Source organism: Pseudophryne corroboree, chromosome 10, assembly GCF_028390025.1.
Source record: "Pseudophryne corroboree isolate aPseCor3 chromosome 10, aPseCor3.hap2, whole genome shotgun sequence".
Lineage (NCBI taxonomy): Eukaryota > Metazoa > Chordata > Amphibia > Anura > Myobatrachidae > Pseudophryne > Pseudophryne corroboree.
Genome location: NC_086453.1, coordinates 320,558,271 through 320,577,950, shown reverse-complemented (window position 1 = coordinate 320,577,950; position 19,680 = coordinate 320,558,271). Strand labels below are relative to the sequence as shown.

Genomic DNA, 19,680 nt, shown 5'->3' with positions numbered 1-19,680 from the left:
AACAACAGCAGCGCCAGCAGCAGTAGGCGTTACACGCAAGGATGCATCGGAGGAATCCCAGGCAGGAGAGGACTCGTCAGAATTGCCAGTGACATGGCCTGCAGGACTATTGGTATTCCTGGGGAAGGAGGAAATTGACACTGAGGGAGTTGGTGGGGTGGTTTGCGTGAGCTTGGTTACAAGAGGAAGGGATTTACTGGTCAGTGGACTGCTTCCGCTGTCGCCCAAAGTTTTTGAACTTGTCACTGACTTATGATGAATGCGCTGCAGGTGACGTATAAGGGAGGATGTTCCGAGGTGGTTACCGTCCTTACCCCTACTTATTACAGCTTGACAAAGGCAACACACGGCTTGACAAATGTTGTCCGCATTTCTGTTGAAATACTTCCACACCGAAGAGCTGATTTTTTGGGTATTTTCACCAGGCATGTCAATGGCTATATTCCTCCCACGGACAACAGGTGTCTCCCCGGGTGCCTGACTTAAACAAACCACCTCACCATCAGAATCCTCCTTGTCAATTTCCTCCCCAGCGCCAGCAACACCCATATCCTCCTCATCCTGGTGTACTTCGACACTGACATCTTCAATCTGACTATCAGGAACTGGACTGCGGGTGCTCCTTCCAGCACTTGCAGGGGGCGTGCAAATGGTGGAAGGCGCATGCTCTTCACGTCCAGTGTTGGGAAGGTCAGGCATCGCAACCGACACAATTGGACTCTCCTTGTGGATTTGTGATTTCGAAGAACGCACAGTTCTTTGCTGTGCTTTTGCCAGCGAAAGTCTTTTCATTTTTCTAGCGAGAGGCTGAGTGCTTCCATCCTCATGTGAAGCTGAACCACTAGCCATGAACATAGGCCAGGGCCTCAGCCGTTCCTTGCCACTCCGTGTGGTAAATGGCATATTGGCAAGTTTACGCATCTCCTCCGACTATTTTATTTTAGATTTTTGAGTCCTTTTTTTACTGATATTTTGTGTTTTGGATTTTACATGCTCTGTACTATGACATTGGGCATCGGCCTTGGCAGACGACGTTGATGGAATTTCATCGTCTCGGCCATGACTAGTGGCAGCAGCTTCAGCACGAGGTGGAAGTGGATCTTGATCTTTCCCTATTTTTGGAACCTCAACATTTTTGTTCTCCATATTTTAATAGGCACAACTAAAAGGCACCTCAGGTAAACAATGGAGATGGATGGATACTAGTATACTTATGGATGACGAGTGACTGACGACACAGAGGTAGCTACAGCCGTGGACTACCGTACTGCGACTGCTAGTATAGAGATGATAATGATATAAAAAATATATATATATCACTACTGCAGGTATATATAATATAATGACGGACCTGCTGGACACTGTCAGCAGACTCCTAAACTACTAGTATGAAGAAGATAGAAAAAAAAAACCACCACAGGTAGGTATACAATTATGGACGAGCACTGACGACACAGAGGTAGCTACAGCCGTGGACTTCCGTACTGCGTCTGCTAGTATAGAGATGATAATGATATAAAAAATATATATATATCACTACTGCAGGTATATATAATATAATGACGGACCTGCTGGACACTGTCAGCAGACTCCTAAACTACTAGTATGAAGAAGATAGAAAAAAAAACCCCACCACAGGTAGGTATACAATTATGGACGAGCACTGACGACACAGAGGTAGCTACAGCCATGGACTACCGTACTGCGTCTGCTAGTATAGAGATGATAATGATATAAAAAATATATATATATCACTACTGCAGGTATATATAATATAATGACGGACCTGCTGGACACTGTCAGCAGACGCCTAAACTACTAGTATGAAGAAGATAGAAAAAAAAAAACCCACCACAGGTAGGTATACAATTATGGACGAGCACTGACGACACAGAGGTAGCTACAGCCGTGGACTACCGTACTGCGTCTGCTAGTATAGAGATGATAATGATATAAAAAATATATATATATCACTACTGCAGGTATATATAATATAATGACGGACCTGCTGGACACTGTCAGCAGACTCCTAAACTACTAGTATGAAGAAGATAGAAAAAAAAACCCCACCACAGGTAGGTATACAATTATGGACGAGCACTGACGACACAGAGGTAGCCACAGCCGTGGACTACCGTACTGCGTCTGCTAATATAGAGATGATAAAGATGATAGAGATGAACAAAAAAAATATAACACTACTGCAGGTAAATATTTATATAATATAATGAATGACGGACCTGCTGGACACTGTCAGCAGAATGCGTTTATAGAATAAAAAAAAAAACACCACAGGAGTGTTTAACTTTTTCAGGCAGACAATATACTGGTGGTCACTGGTCAGTCACACTGGCAGCAAAAGTGTGCACTGTACTCCTGCTATAACTGCACCCCAGTCTCCCCCACAATTCAGCTGTGTGAGCAGTGAGCACTCAGCACAGTCAGATATACATATAGATGATATTATCATGCAGCACACTGAGGCTGAGCACAGATATGGTATGCGACTGTGTATCGTTTTTTTTCAGGCAGAGAACGGATTATATTAAATAATAAATAAAACTGGTGGTGGTCAGTCACTAGTAACTATCAGCAAAACTCTGCACTCTGAGTACTCCTAATGCTCCCCAAAATTACTAAGTAATCAACTCAAGTGTCTCTATCTATTCTAACGGAGAGGACGCCAGCCACGTCCTCTCCCTATCAATCTCAATGCACGTGTGAAAATGGCGGCAACGTGCGGCTCCTTATATAGAATCCGAGTCTCGCGATAGAATACGAGCCTCGCGAGAATCCGACAGCAGGATGATGACGTTCGGGCGCGCTCGGGTTAGCCGAGCAAGGCGGGAAGATCCGAGTCTGCCTCGGACCCGTGTAAAAAGGCTGAAGTTCGGGGGGGTTCGGATTCCGAGGAACTGAACCCGCTCATCTCTAGTGTGCATTGACAGGCCTGCTAGGGGACAGGCCTGGTAGGGGACAAGGCAAGTGTGTTTTTAGTTACAGCATCCCCTTCTGTAATTATTTTTGTTATAGTCCCCATTTTTTTGTTGGACTGGTCCACCTGCTTTCTTATAGTGCTCCCGTTTTTCTGTTTTTTGTTATAGACCTCTCAGCTCCTGCCAGTGTGTTTTTTAAATAGTGCCCTCTGTAAGGGGCGTCAGAAGGATTTTACGCTGGGGGGAGCAAGTTTGAATTTAATTCTGGCACCCTGCTGTGGTGCCGATCTCCCCTCCTTCAACCCCCTCCATCCCCTCCCCTCCGCCTCCGCTGTGGTGCCAGTCGCTCTTCTTCAAACCCCCCCCCCCAATTCAGTGCGGGGGTGCGCTTACATCTGCATCCCCATGGGTGTCCCCTCTTCTGTAATACCCGGCTGTCTCCTCACTGGTGATGCATTACTGGGAGAAGGCGTGGCATTCCAGGCCCACAGCCACGCCTCCTCCCAGTAATATATCACCAGTTAAGAGATAGCCGGCTAGCACAGAAAAGGGCGACGACGCATCATGTTTGGGAGTTCAAGCTGCCCCCCTGCCCCCCCCCCCCCCCATTACGACGCCTATGGCCCTCTGTCCCCCGTCCTGTTTCAGCATCTACCTGTCCCCCGACGTCAACCCACCTCACAGCAGCAAAGCATTTTTTCTTCTCCCGACTCCTCTGTCAGGCTGTGGCAGTGTCGCGTCCTCATTACAGCAGATGAGCGACATTGCCGGGAGCCGGGACTGGCGCTGCTGTATGGGACCATCACGAAGCCAGGGCACATGCAGCTAAAATGAAAGTTAAAAAATCTTCTAAATGACAGGGGTGGCACGTGCCTGGGTGCCCCCCTCCCCCTGGATCCACCACTGGACGTCACACACCCTCCCTGAAAACGCTTGGGAACACCTGAGTTTTTTCTGACACTCCCACAGGATGGTCAGTTGCCACCCACAAACGCCAGCTTCCTGTCAATCAGACATGCGTGCGCTCTACGATCCATACCCATACGCAGTCGTTCAATAATTGTACGCTGTGCGATTTTGCACAACAGCGCTCGGGTCTGAATTAGGCTCCATATACCTGCAGAGCTGCTTGTTCCCCTCCTCCGTCGGGACCAGTGATTAGTAGATGGCGCTGTGCTATTGGCACTGGGGGCTGAGACGTCATGACATCTTATCCCCCAAGAAGGAGACAACGTGCTGGACTTGGGATACTGGAGCTGGATTCTGAATCTGCCTGCTGGGACCCGCAAGCCAGCTCTGAGGTCAGTGAGGGGGAGAAAATCATTAAATATATTTTATAGTGTGGGGGTGAGAGCTTAAATTGCTGTATAAAGAGAGGGGGGAAATATTTAAAGGGTGGGGGGGATTATTAAATCTGTACATCACGTTGGGGCCAATTCAATTGTTTTTCCCCACAGCTAACACCAGGGGGCGCAAAACAGAGTAATTAAATTGTTGCTCCATTTAGACGTCCAGGAGCAGCAGCACTAAAAAAAATTCTCGCAGCCTCCTGAGGTGCGAGAAAAAATGTTTGGAAACTCAGCACTTTGGGTGTACAAACGTTGAGTTTGGACGCCCAAATCAGGGAGTTTAGACGGGTTTAGCTGTTTTAGGCGGCTAAACCTGGTCTGTTTGGGTGCGATACATGAATTGTGACAATTGTTTGGGCGTCTAAAAAGTCCAATTTAAATGGGATTTTTAGACGCCCAAAACAATTGAATCGGCCCCTAAGAGTCTGCACACTATATTTTGTGAGATTAATTATTAAAAGAGAGATAAGTGTTCATGAGACCCAAGCAGTAGTAACCAGTGGCCAACTAATCTTTCTCATTGCCCTGTTATATATTTAGGATCACTAATGGCCTATAGGGCATTTCCTATCCTGTCACAATCCAGGGATGTTTATAAATTGCGTCTTACTCAGAATTATGTCCATTTTCATATATTCAGCATTGTGGGGCATTCACTTACATGCTGTCAACAGTGGCGTAACTACTGCCCCCGCAGTCCTCGCGGTGGCTTGGGGGCGAGGGGCTGCGGGGGCGCCACTGATTACAGCAGACTGACATGCGGACGAGCGCCCGCATGTCAGTCTGCTTTCTCCTTCCCGCCGCCGCTTGTTGGAGGGACACGGACGGCACAGCGTGTGCCTCTCCTGTGTCCCTCCTGCATCATCTCCGGCGGCCGCGGGTCTAATAGGGGGAAGTGCCGTCCGTGAGCTCTAATTGGCTCACGGACGGCACTTCCCCCTATTAGACCCGCGGCCGCCGGAGATGATGCAGCAGGAGGGACACAGGAGAGGCGATCTGTGCCCTCCGTGTCCCTCCAATAAGCGGCGGCGGCGGCGACGGCGGCACTGGGGGGAATATCTGGCACTGGGGGGGGGATGTCTGGCACTGGGGCATATATGGCACTGGGGGGGGGGATATCTGGCACTGGGGGGGATATCTGGCACTGGGGGGGGGATGTCTGGCACTGGGGCATATATGGCACTGGGGGGGAGATGTCTGGCACTAGGGGGGATATCTGGCACTGGGGCATATATGGCACTGGGGGGGGGGTGTCTGGCACTGGGGGGGATATCTGGCACTGGGGGGGGGATGTCTGGCACTGGGGCATATATGGCACTGGGGGGGAGATGTCTGGCACTAGGGGGGATATCTGGCACTGGGGCATATATGGTACTGGGGGGGGATATCTGGCACTGGGGGGGGGATGTCTGGCACTGGGGGGGATATCTGGCACTGGGGGGGGGATGTCTGGCACTGGGGCATATATGGCACTGGGGGGGATGTCTGGCACTGGGGCATATATGGCACTGGGGGGGGGATGTCTGGCACTGGGGGGGATATCTGGCACTGGGGGGGGGATGTCTGGCACTGGGGCATATATGGCACTGGGGGGGAGATGTCTGGCACTAGGGGGGATATCTGGCACTGGGGCATATATGGCACTGGGGGGGGATATCTGGCACTGGGGGGGGGTGTCTGGCACTGGGGGGGATATCTGGCACTGGGGGGGATGTCTGGCACTGGGGCATATATGGCACTGGGGGGGGATGTCTGGCACTGGGGCATATATGGCACTGGGGGGGGATGTCTGGCACTGGGGGGGATATCTGGCACTGGGGGGGGATGTCTGGCACTGGGGCATATATGGCACTGGGGGGGGGATGTCTGGCACTGGGGGGGGATGTCTGGCACTAGGGGGGATATCTTGCACTGGGGGAATATCTGGCACTGGGGGCATATGTGGCACTGGGGGGGAATATATGGCACTGGCGGCATATCTGGCACGGGGGGAATATCTGGCACTGGGGGCATATGTGGCACTGGGGGGGAATATCTGGCACTGGGGGCATATGTGGCACGGGGGGGGGTATATGTGTACCTGGCACATGGGGGGGGGCTATATTTGGCACCGGGGGCATGTGAGTACCTGGCACCGTGGGGGAATATCTGGCACTGGGGTCATATGTGGCACTGGGAGCACAGCCCTAGCAACAAGGACTACCTCCTAGCAACGAGCATGACACCCAGTGCATGAAACACCTGACAACGAGCATGACACCCAGTGCATGAAACACCTGGCAACGAGCATGACACCCAGTGCATGAAACCCCTGACAACGAGAAGGTAATTGAAAAGTAATTAGAAGCCTTACTGTAGGACTTAATGTGTAATGGGCATTACGGTGTGTGGCATAATGTATCACGGACATTGCGGTGTGTGTCATAATGTGTCACAGGCATTACGGTGTATGGTATACTATATCGCGGGCATTGTGATATGTGGTATAATGTCTCAGGGTCATTGCAGTGTGTGGCATAATGTATCACGGACATTGCGGTGTGTGTCATAATGTGTCAGGCATTACGGTGTGTGGTATACTATATCACGGGCATTGTGGTATGTGGTATAATGTCTCAGGGTCATTGCAGTGTGGCATAATACATAACGGGCATTGCGGTGTGTGGCATAGGGTATAACGGGCAGGGCATTGCGGTATGTGTCACAGGCATTACGGTGTATGGTATACTATATCACGGGCATTGTGGTATAATGTCTCAAGGTCATTGCGGTGTGTGTCATAATGTGTCACAGGCATTGTATGTGCTATAATGTATCAGGGGCATTGCAGTGTGTAGCATAATGTATAACGGGCATTGCGATTCCTGTCATAATGTGTCGGGGGCATTACGGTGTGTGGCATAATGTGTCACAGGCATTACGGTGTGTGGCATAATGTGTCACAGGCATTACGGTGTGTGGCATAATGTGTCGGGGGCATTATGGTGTGTGGCATAATGTGTCATGTGCATTATTGTGTGTGGAATAATGTCTAAGGGCCATTGCAGTATGTGGCATAATGTATACTGGGCATTACTATAAGGAGGAAAAATGACAAATAATGTAAGGGGCATGAATCAGGATTATTTTTCTTTCCTGTGGTGGCTAACGTCTGGGCGTGCAGGTTGCAAAACTGGGGTATAAGGTAGTCTTTTCCTGCAATACCACGCCCCTTTATGAGAAACCACGCCCATTCCAACAAAACCACGCCCCTTTTTTGCAGCGCGCGCCGAAGGCGCGCGCATATTTATCCCTTTCTTGCTCCCAATTATGCGGCGGGGGGGGGGCGCCAAAGAATTTTTTGGCTTGGGGGAGAAAAATTTCTAGTTACGCCACTGGCTATCAATATTGTATGTTGGGCACACTGATGCTCTCCGTATTGTCTGCTGTTTACTTAACTGCTTTCCGTATTGTCTGACGATCACTAAAATGCTCTCCGAATTGTCTGGCGGTCTCTACAATGTTCATATTGCCTAGCTGTCACTAAAATGCTCTCCGTATTGTCTGGCGGTAACTAAAATGATCTGCGTATTGTTTGACGGTCACTAAAAGGCTCTCCGTATTGTCTGGCGGTCATTAAAATGCTCTTGGTACTACATGGTGGTCCTGTAGACAGTGTAATGTAATACTACATGGTGCAGTCTTTTTCCTCTTCCTCTGCCCCGGGGCAGAAAAGAGTGGCCTTTTGCTCGCTTGTACTTATGGGAACGAAAGGACTGAGTTTGAAAAGACGGTGTCTTTTTCTGCTGATGTGGAGTGACCTGGGGTAAAAAGGTGGATTTTCCAGCCGTTGCCGTGGCCACCAGGTCCGATAGACCAGCCCCAAATAACTCCTCCCCTTTATACGGCAATACTTCCATGTGCCGTTTGGAATCCGCATCCCCTGACCACTGTCGCGTCCATAACGCTCTTCTGGCAGAGATGGACATAGCACTTATTCTTGATGCCAGGGTGCAAATATCCCTCTGTGCATCACGCATATATAGTAGTGCATCCTTTAAATGTTCTATAGTTAACAAAATATTGTCCCTATCCAGGGTATCAATATTCTCGGTCAGGGAATCCGACCATGCGACTCCAGCACTGCACATCAAGGCTGAGGCGATTGCTGGTCGCAGTATAACACCAGTATGTGTGTATATACTTTTTAGGATATTTTCCAGCCTTCTATCAGCTGGTTCTTTGAGGGTAGCCGTATCAGGAGACGGTAACGCTACTTGTTTTGATAAACGTGTGAGCGCCTTATCTACCCTAGGGGGTGTTTCCCAACGCGCCCTAACCTCTGGCGGGAAAGGATATAATGCTAATAATTTTTTAGAAATTAGCTGTTTTTTATCGGGGGAAACCCACGCTTTTTCACACACCTCATTTATTTCCTCTGACTCAGGAAAAAATATTGGTAGTTTTTTCTCTCCCCACATAATACCCTTCTTTGTGGTACTTGTAGTGTCAGAAAGGTTCAATGCCTCTTTCATTGCCGTGATCATGTAACGTGTGGCCCTACTGGACATTACGTTTGTCTCGTCACCGTCGACACTAGACTCAGTATCTGTGTCAGGGTCTGTGTCGACCCACTGAGGTAACGGGCGTTTTAGCGCCCCTGACGGTGTCTGAGACGCCTGGACAGGCACTAATTGATTTGCCGGCTGTCTCATGTCGTCAACAGTTTTTTGCAAATTGCTGACATTATCACTTAATTGTTTAAATACAATCATCCAGTCAGGTGTCGACTCCCTAGGGGGTGACATCACCAACACAGGCAACTGCTCCGCCTCCACATAATTTTCCTCCTCATACATGTCGACACACGCGTACCGACACACAGCACACACACCGGGAATGCTCTGATAGAGGACAGGACCCCACTTAGCCCTTTGGAGAGACAGAGGGAGAGTCTGCCAGCACACACCCAGCGCTATATATATATATACAGGGATAACCTTACATAAGTGTTATTCCCTTATAGCTGCTGTTATTATCGTTATTTGCTGCCAAAAATGCCCCCCCTTCTCTTTTTTACCCTGATTCTGAAGCAGGACTGCAGGGGAGAGTCAGGGAGCCGTCCTTCCAGCGGAGCTGTGAGGGAAAATGGCGCTTGTGTGCTGAGGAGATAGGCTCCGCCCCTTCACGACGTCCTTATCTCCCGCTTTTCTGTGTAAAATGGCAGGGGATTAAAATACATCCATATAGCCCAGGAGCTATATGTGATGTATTCTGTTTTGCCACCTAAGGTATTCCGTTATATTGCGTCTCAGGGCGCTCCCCCCCCCAGCGCCCTGCACCCTCAGTGACCGGAGTGTGAAGTGTGCTGAGAGCAATGGCGCACAGCTGCGGTGCTGTGCGCTACCTTAGTCTGAAGACAGGATGTCTTCTGCCGCAGATTTCACCGGACCTCTTCGTCTCTTCTGGCTCTGTAAGGGGGACGGCGGCGCGGCTCCGGTGACCCATCCAGGCTGAACCTGTGATCGTCCCTCTGGAGCTAGTGTCCAGTAGCCTAAGAAACCCGATCCACTCTGCACTCAGGTGAGTCCGTTTCTTCTCCCCTTAGTCCCACGATGCAGTGAGCCTGTTGCCAGCAGGACTCACTGAAAATAAAAAAACCTAACTAAACTTTCATTCTAAGCAGCTCAGGAGAGCCACCTAGATTGCACCCTTCTCGGCCGGGCACAAAAATCTAACTGAGGCTTGGAGGAGGGTCATAGGGGGAGGAGCCAGTGCACACCACCTGATCCTTAAGCTTTTATTTTGTGCCCTGTCTCCTGCGGAGCCGCTATTCCCCATGGTCCTTACGGAGTCCCAGCATCCACTAGGACGTCAGAGAAATAATATTTAAAGAAGTCAGTTATGTATGTGAGTGGCTGGGCAGAGGGTATTGGGGGGAGCAGGGGCGGTATTGGGTAGCTCTGCCTAGGGTGTCTTGAAACCTTGCACAGGCCCTGATTGGTTGCCATGGGCAACTTCTACACAGGCTCACTTCTCCACTCTTTTCACTTCTTCATGAATATACCCAATTATGCCTTGTACCTCTTAACTGATGGATGGATGGATGGATGGATGGATGGATGGATGGATGGATGGATGGATGGATGGATGGATGGATGGATGGATGGATGGATGGATGGATGGAAGAGAAGATATTAATATAATTAGGTTGTATGTAGAGGCACAATAAAATGGTGAGTTGAGCTACCCAATCAAAGCCAAGTTCTGCCCAATCATAACAAAGTATGAATAGCAAAAATTGTATAGAGGAAATGATCAAAGGCACTAATACCTTAAAGAAAAAAACAAGGAAAGGAAGAAGAAAATAACTCAGCTCCAAAAGTTTTCTCTTGAAAATAACATAATAAAATAGAACAAGATTCCCACAAACAACGTTCTTCATAATAGTACAGTAATTTGAATCTGTGTTGAGATATCCTCCAGGCTCTAATATGGAATATTTTTATATTGTTTTCTCTTGTTGATATATGGGGATTATTTTTTTTTAATAACTACCATGTGTAGTATGTGCATTATTAAAAATTTACTTCACTCCACCACTTGTAAAATTTAAATAAACAGTAATAGTGTTTGCAAGACATGGTTAAAGCTGCTTGCAAATAAAAAAATACATTGTTCTACTTAACTGATGGACAGAGAAGAAGACATGTCTACCCCAAATATGTTTCAGAGGCTAGCACTAAATGCTGCTGCCATACTGTATCATCCTTAATGCTGAGCAAGAATAGAATCCTGCACCTATACCCATAGCATCTATTATATACTGTACATTAATATAAATGGCTAAGAATAAAAACAGTTTGTGTTGTGGTTGATAAAGGGTGAAAGTTGGGACAATGATTAACAATAACTGGACTGTGATAAGTAGGTGAAAAAATGTCGAAACATCAATGAATTTTATTGGTTAGTAGTAGAAATGAGTGGGTTCAGTTCCCAGAGAACCGAACAGACCCAAACATAATGGATCAGGGGCGATCTGAGCCACAGCTCGGATCTCCCTGCCGGCCCCGTATCCCAAATTGAGGCAAAACCTCAGGATCCAGCTGTTGGATCCTGAGGTTTTGGCTCAGGCACCAGTCCCATTATATTCAATGGGCTGACCACTGATTGGCTGAGAGAGCCATCTGTCATGGCTTTCAGCCAATCAGTGTGGTGTTTTGTTTTTTTGCTGTTTGTTAACTACTTTAGAGCAATGATATTCTACACACAATTCTCAGTAAATTTCTGTGTTGGATTGTTTTCTATTGATAGTACTTGCGAGTTGCTTCAATTGGTTATTGCTAATACATTACTAATTTCTAAAATATTTTTAAACAGAAATAACTGCCGTGTGTTTGTGCCACTGCTCTGTTGCTCAGCCAGGCTTTGGTCTATGTTGGTGAGGTGGTTAAAATTGACTGAAAAGGAGTGGAAAATAAGATTTTACTTACCGATAAATCTATTTCTCGGAGTCCGTAGTGGATGCTGGGGTTCCTGAAAGGACCATGGGGAATAGCGGCTCCGCAGGAGACAGGGGAATAGCGGCTCCGCAGGAGACAGGGCACAAAAAGTAAAGCTTTTTCCGATCAGGTGGTGTGCACTGGCTCCTCCCCCTATGACCCTCCTCCAGACTCCAGCTAGGTACTGTGCCCGGACGAGCGTACACAATAAGGGAGGATTTTGAATCCCGGGTAAGACTCATACCAGCCACACCAATCACACCGTATAACTTGTGATCTGAACCCAGTTAACAGTATGATAACAGCGGAGCCTCTGAAAGATGGCTTCCTTCAACAATAACCCGAATTAGTTAACAATAACTATGTACAATTTATGCAGATAATCCGCACTTGGGATGGGCGCCCAGCATCCACTACGGACTCCGAGAAATAGATTTATCGGTAAGTAAAATCTTATTTTCTCTATCGTCCTAGTGGATGCTGGGGTTCCTGAAAGGACCATGGGGATTATACCAAAGCTCCCAAACGGGCGGGAGAGTGCGGATGACTCTGCAGCACCGAATGAGAGAACTCCAGGTCCTCCTTAGCCAGAGTATCAAATTTGTAAAATTTTACAAACGTGTTCTCCCCTGACCACGTAGCTGCTCGGCAAAGTTGTAATGCCGAGACCCCTCGGGCAGCCGCCCAAGATGAGCCCACCTTCCTTGTGGAGTGGGCCTTTACAGATTTAGGCTGTGGCAGGCCTGCCACAGAATGTGCAAGTTGGATTGTGCTACAGATCCAACGAGCAATCGTCTGCTTAGACGCCGGAGCACCCATCTTGTTGGGTGCATACAATATAAACAACGAGTCAGATTTTCTGACTCCAGCTGTCCTTGCAATATATATTTTTAATGCTCTGACAACGTCCAGTAACTTGGAGTCCTCCAAGTCACTTGTAGCCGCAGGCACTACAATAGGCTGGTTCAGATGAAATGCTGACACCACCTTAGGGAGAAAATGCGGACGAGTCCGCAGTTCTGCCCTGTCCGAATGGAAAATCAGATATGGGCTTTTGTAAGATAAAGCTGCCAATTCTGACACTCTCCTGGCAGAAGCCAGGGCTAGAAGCATGGTCACTTTCCATGTGAGATATTTCAAATCCACCTTTTTTAGTGGTTCAAACCAATGAGATTTTAGGAAATCCAAAACCACATTGAGATCCCACGGTGCCACTGGAGGCACCACAGGAGGCTGTATATGCAGCACTCCCTTAACAAAGGTCTGGACTTCAGGGACTGAAGCCAATTCTTTTTGAAAGAAAATCGACAGGGCCGAAATTTGAACCTTAATAGATCCCAATTTGAGACCCATTGACAATCCTGATTGCAGGAAATGTAGGAATCGACCCAGTTGAAATTCCTCCGTCGGAGCACTCCGATCTTCGCACCACGCAACATATTTTCGCCAAATTCGGTGATAATGTTGCACGGTTACTTCCTTCCTTGCTTTAATCAAAGTAGGAATGACTTCTTCCGGCATGCCTTTTTCCTTTAGGATCCGGCGTTCAACCGCCATGCCGTCAAACGCAGCCGCGGTAAGTCTTGAAACAGACAGGGACCCTGCTGAAGCAAGTCCCTCCTTAGAGGTAGAGGCCACGGATCTTCCGTGATCATCTCTTGAAGTTCCGGGTACCAAGTCCTTCTTGGCCAATCCAGAACCACTAGTATCGTTCTTACGCCTCTTTGCCGTATAATTCTCAATACTTTTGGTATGAGAGGCAGAGGAGGAAACACATACACCGACTGGTACACCCAAGGCGTTACCAGCGCGTCCACAGCTATTGCCTGCGGATCTCTTGACCTGGCGCAATACCTGTCCAGTTTTTTGTTGAGGCGAGACGCCATCATGTCCACCATTGGTCTTTCCCAACGGGTTACCAGCATGTGGAAGACTTCTGGATGAAGTCCCCACTCTCCCGGGTGAAGATCGTGTCTGCTGAGGAAGTCTGCTTCCCAGTTGTCCACTCCCGGGATGAACACTGCTGACAGTGCTATCACATGATTCTCTGCCCAGCGAAGAATCCTTGCAGCTTCTGCCATTGCACTCCTGCTTCTTGTGCCGCCCTGTCTGTTCACATGGGCGACTGCCGTGATGTTGTCCGACTGGATCAACACCGGTTTTCCCTGAAGCAGAGGTTCTGCCTGGCTTAGAGCATTGTATATTGCTCTTAGTTCCAGAATGTTTATGTGAAGAGACGTTTCCAGGCTCGTCCATACTCCCTGGAAGTTTCTTCCTTGTGTGACTGCTCCCCAGCCTCTCAGGCTGGCGTCCGTGGTCACCAGGATCCAATCCTGTATGCCGAATCTGCGGCCCTCCAATAGATGAGCACTCTGCAACCACCACAGAAGAGACACCCTTGTCCTTGGAGACAGGGTTATCCGCAGGTGCATCTGAAGATACGACCCTGACCATTTGTTCAACAGATCCCTTTGGAAAATTCTTGCGTGGAATCTGCCGAATGGAATTGCTTCGTAAGAAGCCACCATTTTTCCCAGGACTCTTGTGCATTGATGTACAGACACCTTTCCTGGTTTTAGGAGGTTCCTGACAAGCTCGGATAACTCCTTGGCTTTTTCCTCCGGGAGAAAAACCTTTTTCTGAACCGTGTCCAGAATCATCCCTAGGAACAGCAGACGAGTTGTCGGCATTAACTGGGATTTTGGAATATTCAGAATCCACCCGTGCTGTTTTAGCACTTCTTGAGACAGTGCTAATCCCATCTCTAGCTGTTCTCTGGACCTCGCCCTTATTAGGAGATCGTCCAAGTATGGGATAATTAATACGCCTTTTCTTCGAAGAAGAATCATCATCTCGGCCATTACCTTTGTAAAGATCCGAGGTGCCGTGGACAATCCGAACGGCAGCGTCTGAAACTGATAGTGACAGTTTTGTACAACGAACCTGAGGTACCCCTGGTGTGAGGGGTAAATTGGAACGTGGAGATACGCATCCTTGATGTCCAAGGATACCATAAAGTCCCCCTCTTCCAGGTTCGCTATCACTGCTCTGAGTGACTCCATTTTGAACTTGAACTTCTTTATGTACAGGTTCAAGGACTTCAGATTTAGAATAGGCCTTACCGAGCCATCCGGCTTCGGTACCACAAAAAGAGTGGAATAATACCCCTTCCCTTGTTGTAGAAGAGGTACCTTGACTATCACCTGCTGAGAGTACAGCTTGTGAATGGCTTCCAAAACCGTCTCCCTTTCGGAGGGGGACGTTGGTAAAGCAGACTTCAGGAAACGGCGAGGTGGATCTGTCTCTAATTCCAACCTGTATCCCTGAGATATTATCTGCAGGATCCAGGGATCTACTTGCGAGTGAGCCCACTGCGCGCTGTAATTTTTGAGACGACCCCCCACCGTCCCCGAGTCCGCTTGAGAAGCCCCAGCGTCATGCTGAGGCTTTTGTAGAAGCCGGGGAGGGCTTCTGATCCTGGGAAGGAGCTGCGTGTTGCTGTCTCTTCCCTCGACCTTTGCCTCGTGGCAGATATGAATAGCCCTTTGCTCTCTTATTTTTAAAGGAACGAAAGGGCTGCGGTTGAAAAGTCGGTGCCTTTTTCTGTTGGGGAGTGACTTGAGGTAGAAAGGTGGATTTCCCGGCTGTAGCCGTGGCCACCAAATCTGATAGACCGACTCCAAATAACTCCTCCCCTTTATACGGCAAAACTTCCATATGCCGTTTTGAATCCGCATCGCCTGTCCACTGTCGCGTCCATAAAGCTCTTCTGGCCGAAATGGACATAGCACTTACCCGTGATGCCAGTGTGCATATATCCCTCTGTGCATCACGCATATAAAGAAATGCATCCTTTATTTGTTCTAACGACAGTAAAATATTGTCCCTGTCCAGGGTATCAATATTTTCAATCAGGGATTCTGACCAAACTACCCCCGCACTGCCCATCCAGGCAGTCGCTACAGCTGGTCGTAGTATAACACCTGCATGAGTGTATATACTTTTTTGGATATTTTCCATCCTCCTATCTGATGGATCTTTAAGTGCGGCTGTCTCAGGAGAGGGTAACGCCACTTGTTTAGATAAGCGTGTTAGCGCCTTGTCCACCCTAGGAGGTGTTTCCCAGCGCTCCCTAACCTCTGGCGGGAAAGGGTATAATGCCAATAATTTCTTTGAAATTATCAGCTTTTTATCAGGGGCAACCCACGCTTCATTACACACGTCATTTAGTTCTTCTGATTCAGGAAAAACTATAGGTAGTTTTTTCATACCCCACATAATACCCTGTTTAGTGGTACCTGTAGTATCAGCTAAATGTAACGCCTCCTTCATTGCCAAAATCATATAACGTGTGGCCCTACTGGAAAATACGGTTGATTCGTCACCGTCACCACTGGAGTCATCGCCTGTGTCTGGGTCTGTGTCGACCGACTGAGGCAAAGGGCGTTTCACAGCCCCTGACGGTGTTTGAGTCGCCTGGACAGGCACTAATTGATTGTCCGGCCGTCTCATGTCGTCAAACGACTGCTTTAGCGTGTTGACACTATCCCGTAGTTCCATAAATAAAGGCATCCATTCTGGTGTCGACTCCCTAGGGGGTGACATCCTCATATTTGGCAATTGCTCCGCCTCCACACCAATATCGTCCTCATACATGTCGACACACACGTACCGACACACAGCAGACACACAGGGAATGCTCCTAACGAAGACAGGACCCACTAGCCCTTTGGGGAGACAGAGGGAGAGTTTGCCAGCACACACCAAAAGCGCTATATATATATCAGGGATAGCCTTATAATAAGTGCTCCCTTATAGATGCTTTGTTATATCAAAATATCGCCATAAATGTGCCCCCCCCTCTCTGTTTTACCCTGTTTCTGTAGTGCAGTGCAGGGGAGAGACTTGGGAGCCGTCCTGACCAGCGGAGCTGTGAGAGGAAATGGCGCCGTGTGCTGAGGAGATAGGCCCCGCCCCTTTTCCGGCGGGCTCGTCTCCCGCTATTTAGAAAAATTAGGCAGGGGTAAAATATCTCCATATAGCCTCTAGGGCTATATGTGAGGTATTTTTAGCCTTTATAGGTACTCATTTGCCTCCCAGGGCGCCCCCCTCCCAGCGCCCTGCACCCTCAGTGACTGCCGTGTGAAGTGTGCTGAGAGGAAAATGGCGCACAGCTGCAGTGCTGTGCGCTACCTTTAGAAGACTGCAGGAGTCTTCAGCCGCCGATTCTGGACCTCTTCTGATTTCAGCATCTGCAAGGGGGCCGGCGGCGTGGCTCCGGTGACCATCCAGGCTGTACCTGTGATCGTCCCTCTGGAGCTTGATGTCCAGTAGCCAAGAAACCAATCCATCCTGCACGCAGGTGAGTTGACTCCTTCTCCCCTCAGTCCCTCGCTGCAGTGATCCTGTTGCCAGCAGGAATCACTGTAAAATAAAAAACCTAGCTAAACTTTCTCTAAGCAGCTCTTTAGGAGAGCCACCTAGATTGCACCCTTCTCGGCCGGGCACAAAAATCTAACTGGAGTCTGGAGGAGGGTCATAGGGGGAGGAGCCAGTGCACACCACCTGATCGGAAAAAGCTTTACTTTTTGTGCCCTGTCTCCTGCGGAGCCGCTATTCCCCTGTCTCCTGCGGAGCCGCTATTCCCCATGGTCCTTTCAGGAACCCCAGCATCCACTAGGACGATAGAGAAATTAATGTTATTGAGGTTAATAATACTGTAGGAACAAAAACAGCCCAAAATTCTGTAATTTTAGCTGTTTTGATAATTTTTCTATAAAAATACAGATCCAAAACCAGCAAGGGTGGTTTTGGCAAAACCAATCCAGATCCAAAACATGAAGGAAATACAGATCCAAAACCAAAATACAAAACTCAAGATTTTGCCCAGCGCACAACCCTAGTTTGTATGCCCCAGAGGTTAAAGTGTGTGTGTGTGGGGGGGGAACAAGGTGGAACTGAGTTCCACCACCTGTAATGGTAGGGGGATCTAGTTCCGCAACATCCATTTCCCTGCACAGTAATTCCAACAGAAAAACCTAACCCATCACCTACATCAATCCATGATACAGGTGCTGCAGCCACCCCTCTTCCTCTGGTCCTGGTGACTCCATTGTCCTTCTTCATGTACAGCCCACCCCTCCTGGTACTCACACATGCTGTGTCCGTAGGACGGCATTCACTGCTGCTGAAGTGAAGAGGAGCCATTAAGAGAACCATGCTCTGTGCATCTTAAAGACAAGGGACAAGAGAGTGGGGAAACTATGTATAAGGGGCATTACTGTGCGCAATATGTATATAAGCACCACCACTGTGGTCATTATGTGTAAGGGTCTCTACTATTGTGGGAATTGTGTATAAGGGGCACTACTGTGGGAATTGTATATAAGGAGCACTACTGTGTGGCATATCATGTATAGAGGTACCATGATGTAGTGCAATGTGAATAAATGGCACTACTAAGTGACATAACCTGAATAAGGGGCATTACTATGTGGTGTAATGTGAATAAGATTTTTCCCCTGTGTGGTGTCATTTGAATTGGGGGTACTATTATGTGATCATGCTACTTCTTTGTGAGATCAATGTCCCTTTATAAAGTATGTTTTTTAGGGTAATAATTTATAGTTTGTAGGGGGGTGCAGAAAACACTAGCACTGGCCCTAGGTCCACTTAATATTTGTGTGTGTGGGTGACCACTTTAAGCCCTGTTAGGCCCTGAACATGTTTCAGGTGCTCTTGCCAAAATATATATATTAAACTGTTATAAGCCATTTTACTATGTCTATCTATACTATATATATCGACTCTCTAACCTCAAATAGTATGAAAGCAGCACTGTACTGTATGTCTTGTGACAAAGCTTTTATTTTGTATGTATTTAGAAATTTTAACAATAACATGCTAAAAATTAATGGTTTAGGTAAGTTACTCTCTCCATCTCTTTTGATGATATACTGAAGTTGGGTACACACTAGACGATGTACCCAGCGATATCGTCGGCGGCTGGGCATACACACTTGCCAATGCAGGCAACGGTGAATGACGGTGGGGAGAGCAGGAGCCATGCTTTATTCGGCAACATGGCATTCACTGGCGATGTCGGCAATTGGCCATGAATGCACGTTCGACAGGCGATGACACGAACGATGCCAGTGACATTGTGCATACACACTAGACAATATCGTGAACGATTTGTCAGAATTGGGCACATCATCTGCTATATTATCTAGTGTGTACCCAGCTTAACAGCCCTAAGGAGTTGGAATCTAAATAGGACGATTTAAAGAAACTGTTATGTGACCATTATATCTCTCATGTATTTGACTGCATTTAGGGCTATATTTAGTAAACATAAAATCCTCTTTTCTCCAGCTATTCAGCTAGCCTTGGCAGTACCTCTGTCCTGGGTAGCACCAAACCTACAGTAGTTGGCAGTTATCATCCATAATTTATCCCTGAAATTGTGACAGTATTAATAAGTGCTTTAAGTAGAAGCAAAACATAACATTGCTCCCTAAGTATCCCATCCTCAGCATTTCATATTTATCTTTTCTCTTGATTGTATATGCTATAAAAAGGTAAATGAAAGCATTAAAAAACATTAAAAAACAGAGTTTATTAAAAATGTAAAAAATTTAATTTTGTTAATGTAACATTGATGAATGTTTCATTAATATTGCTCTTATTTTTTATTTTGTTTTGGTTTTATTTTAAAGGAGATGTCTTGATTGATTTTACAACTGGACCCGTCATTTTACAGCTGTTGCCAATCTGTAAAAATTTTAATGAATTTATTGTTCTCGAAGCAAAAGATTCCTTCATTAAGGAATTGGAGAAATGGGTGAAGAAAGAAGAAAGAGGTTTTGACTGGAATCATCTCTCTCAATATTTTCCAGAACTGGGAAGTGACTG

At 47.6% G+C, this 19,680-nt stretch overlaps 1 protein-coding gene across 1 annotated transcript in view; it reads left to right on the top strand.

The window, feature by feature from the left end:
- The window catches only part of LOC134965328 (indolethylamine N-methyltransferase-like), a 33,864-nt gene that overhangs the window by 9,351 nt on the left and 4,833 nt on the right, over positions 1-19,680 (top strand). Inside the window, exon 2 of the mRNA XM_063941801.1 lies at positions 19,485-19,680. Coding sequence (XP_063797871.1) covers positions 19,485-19,680 — 196 coding nt within the window. The remainder of the gene's footprint in view (positions 1-19,484) is intronic.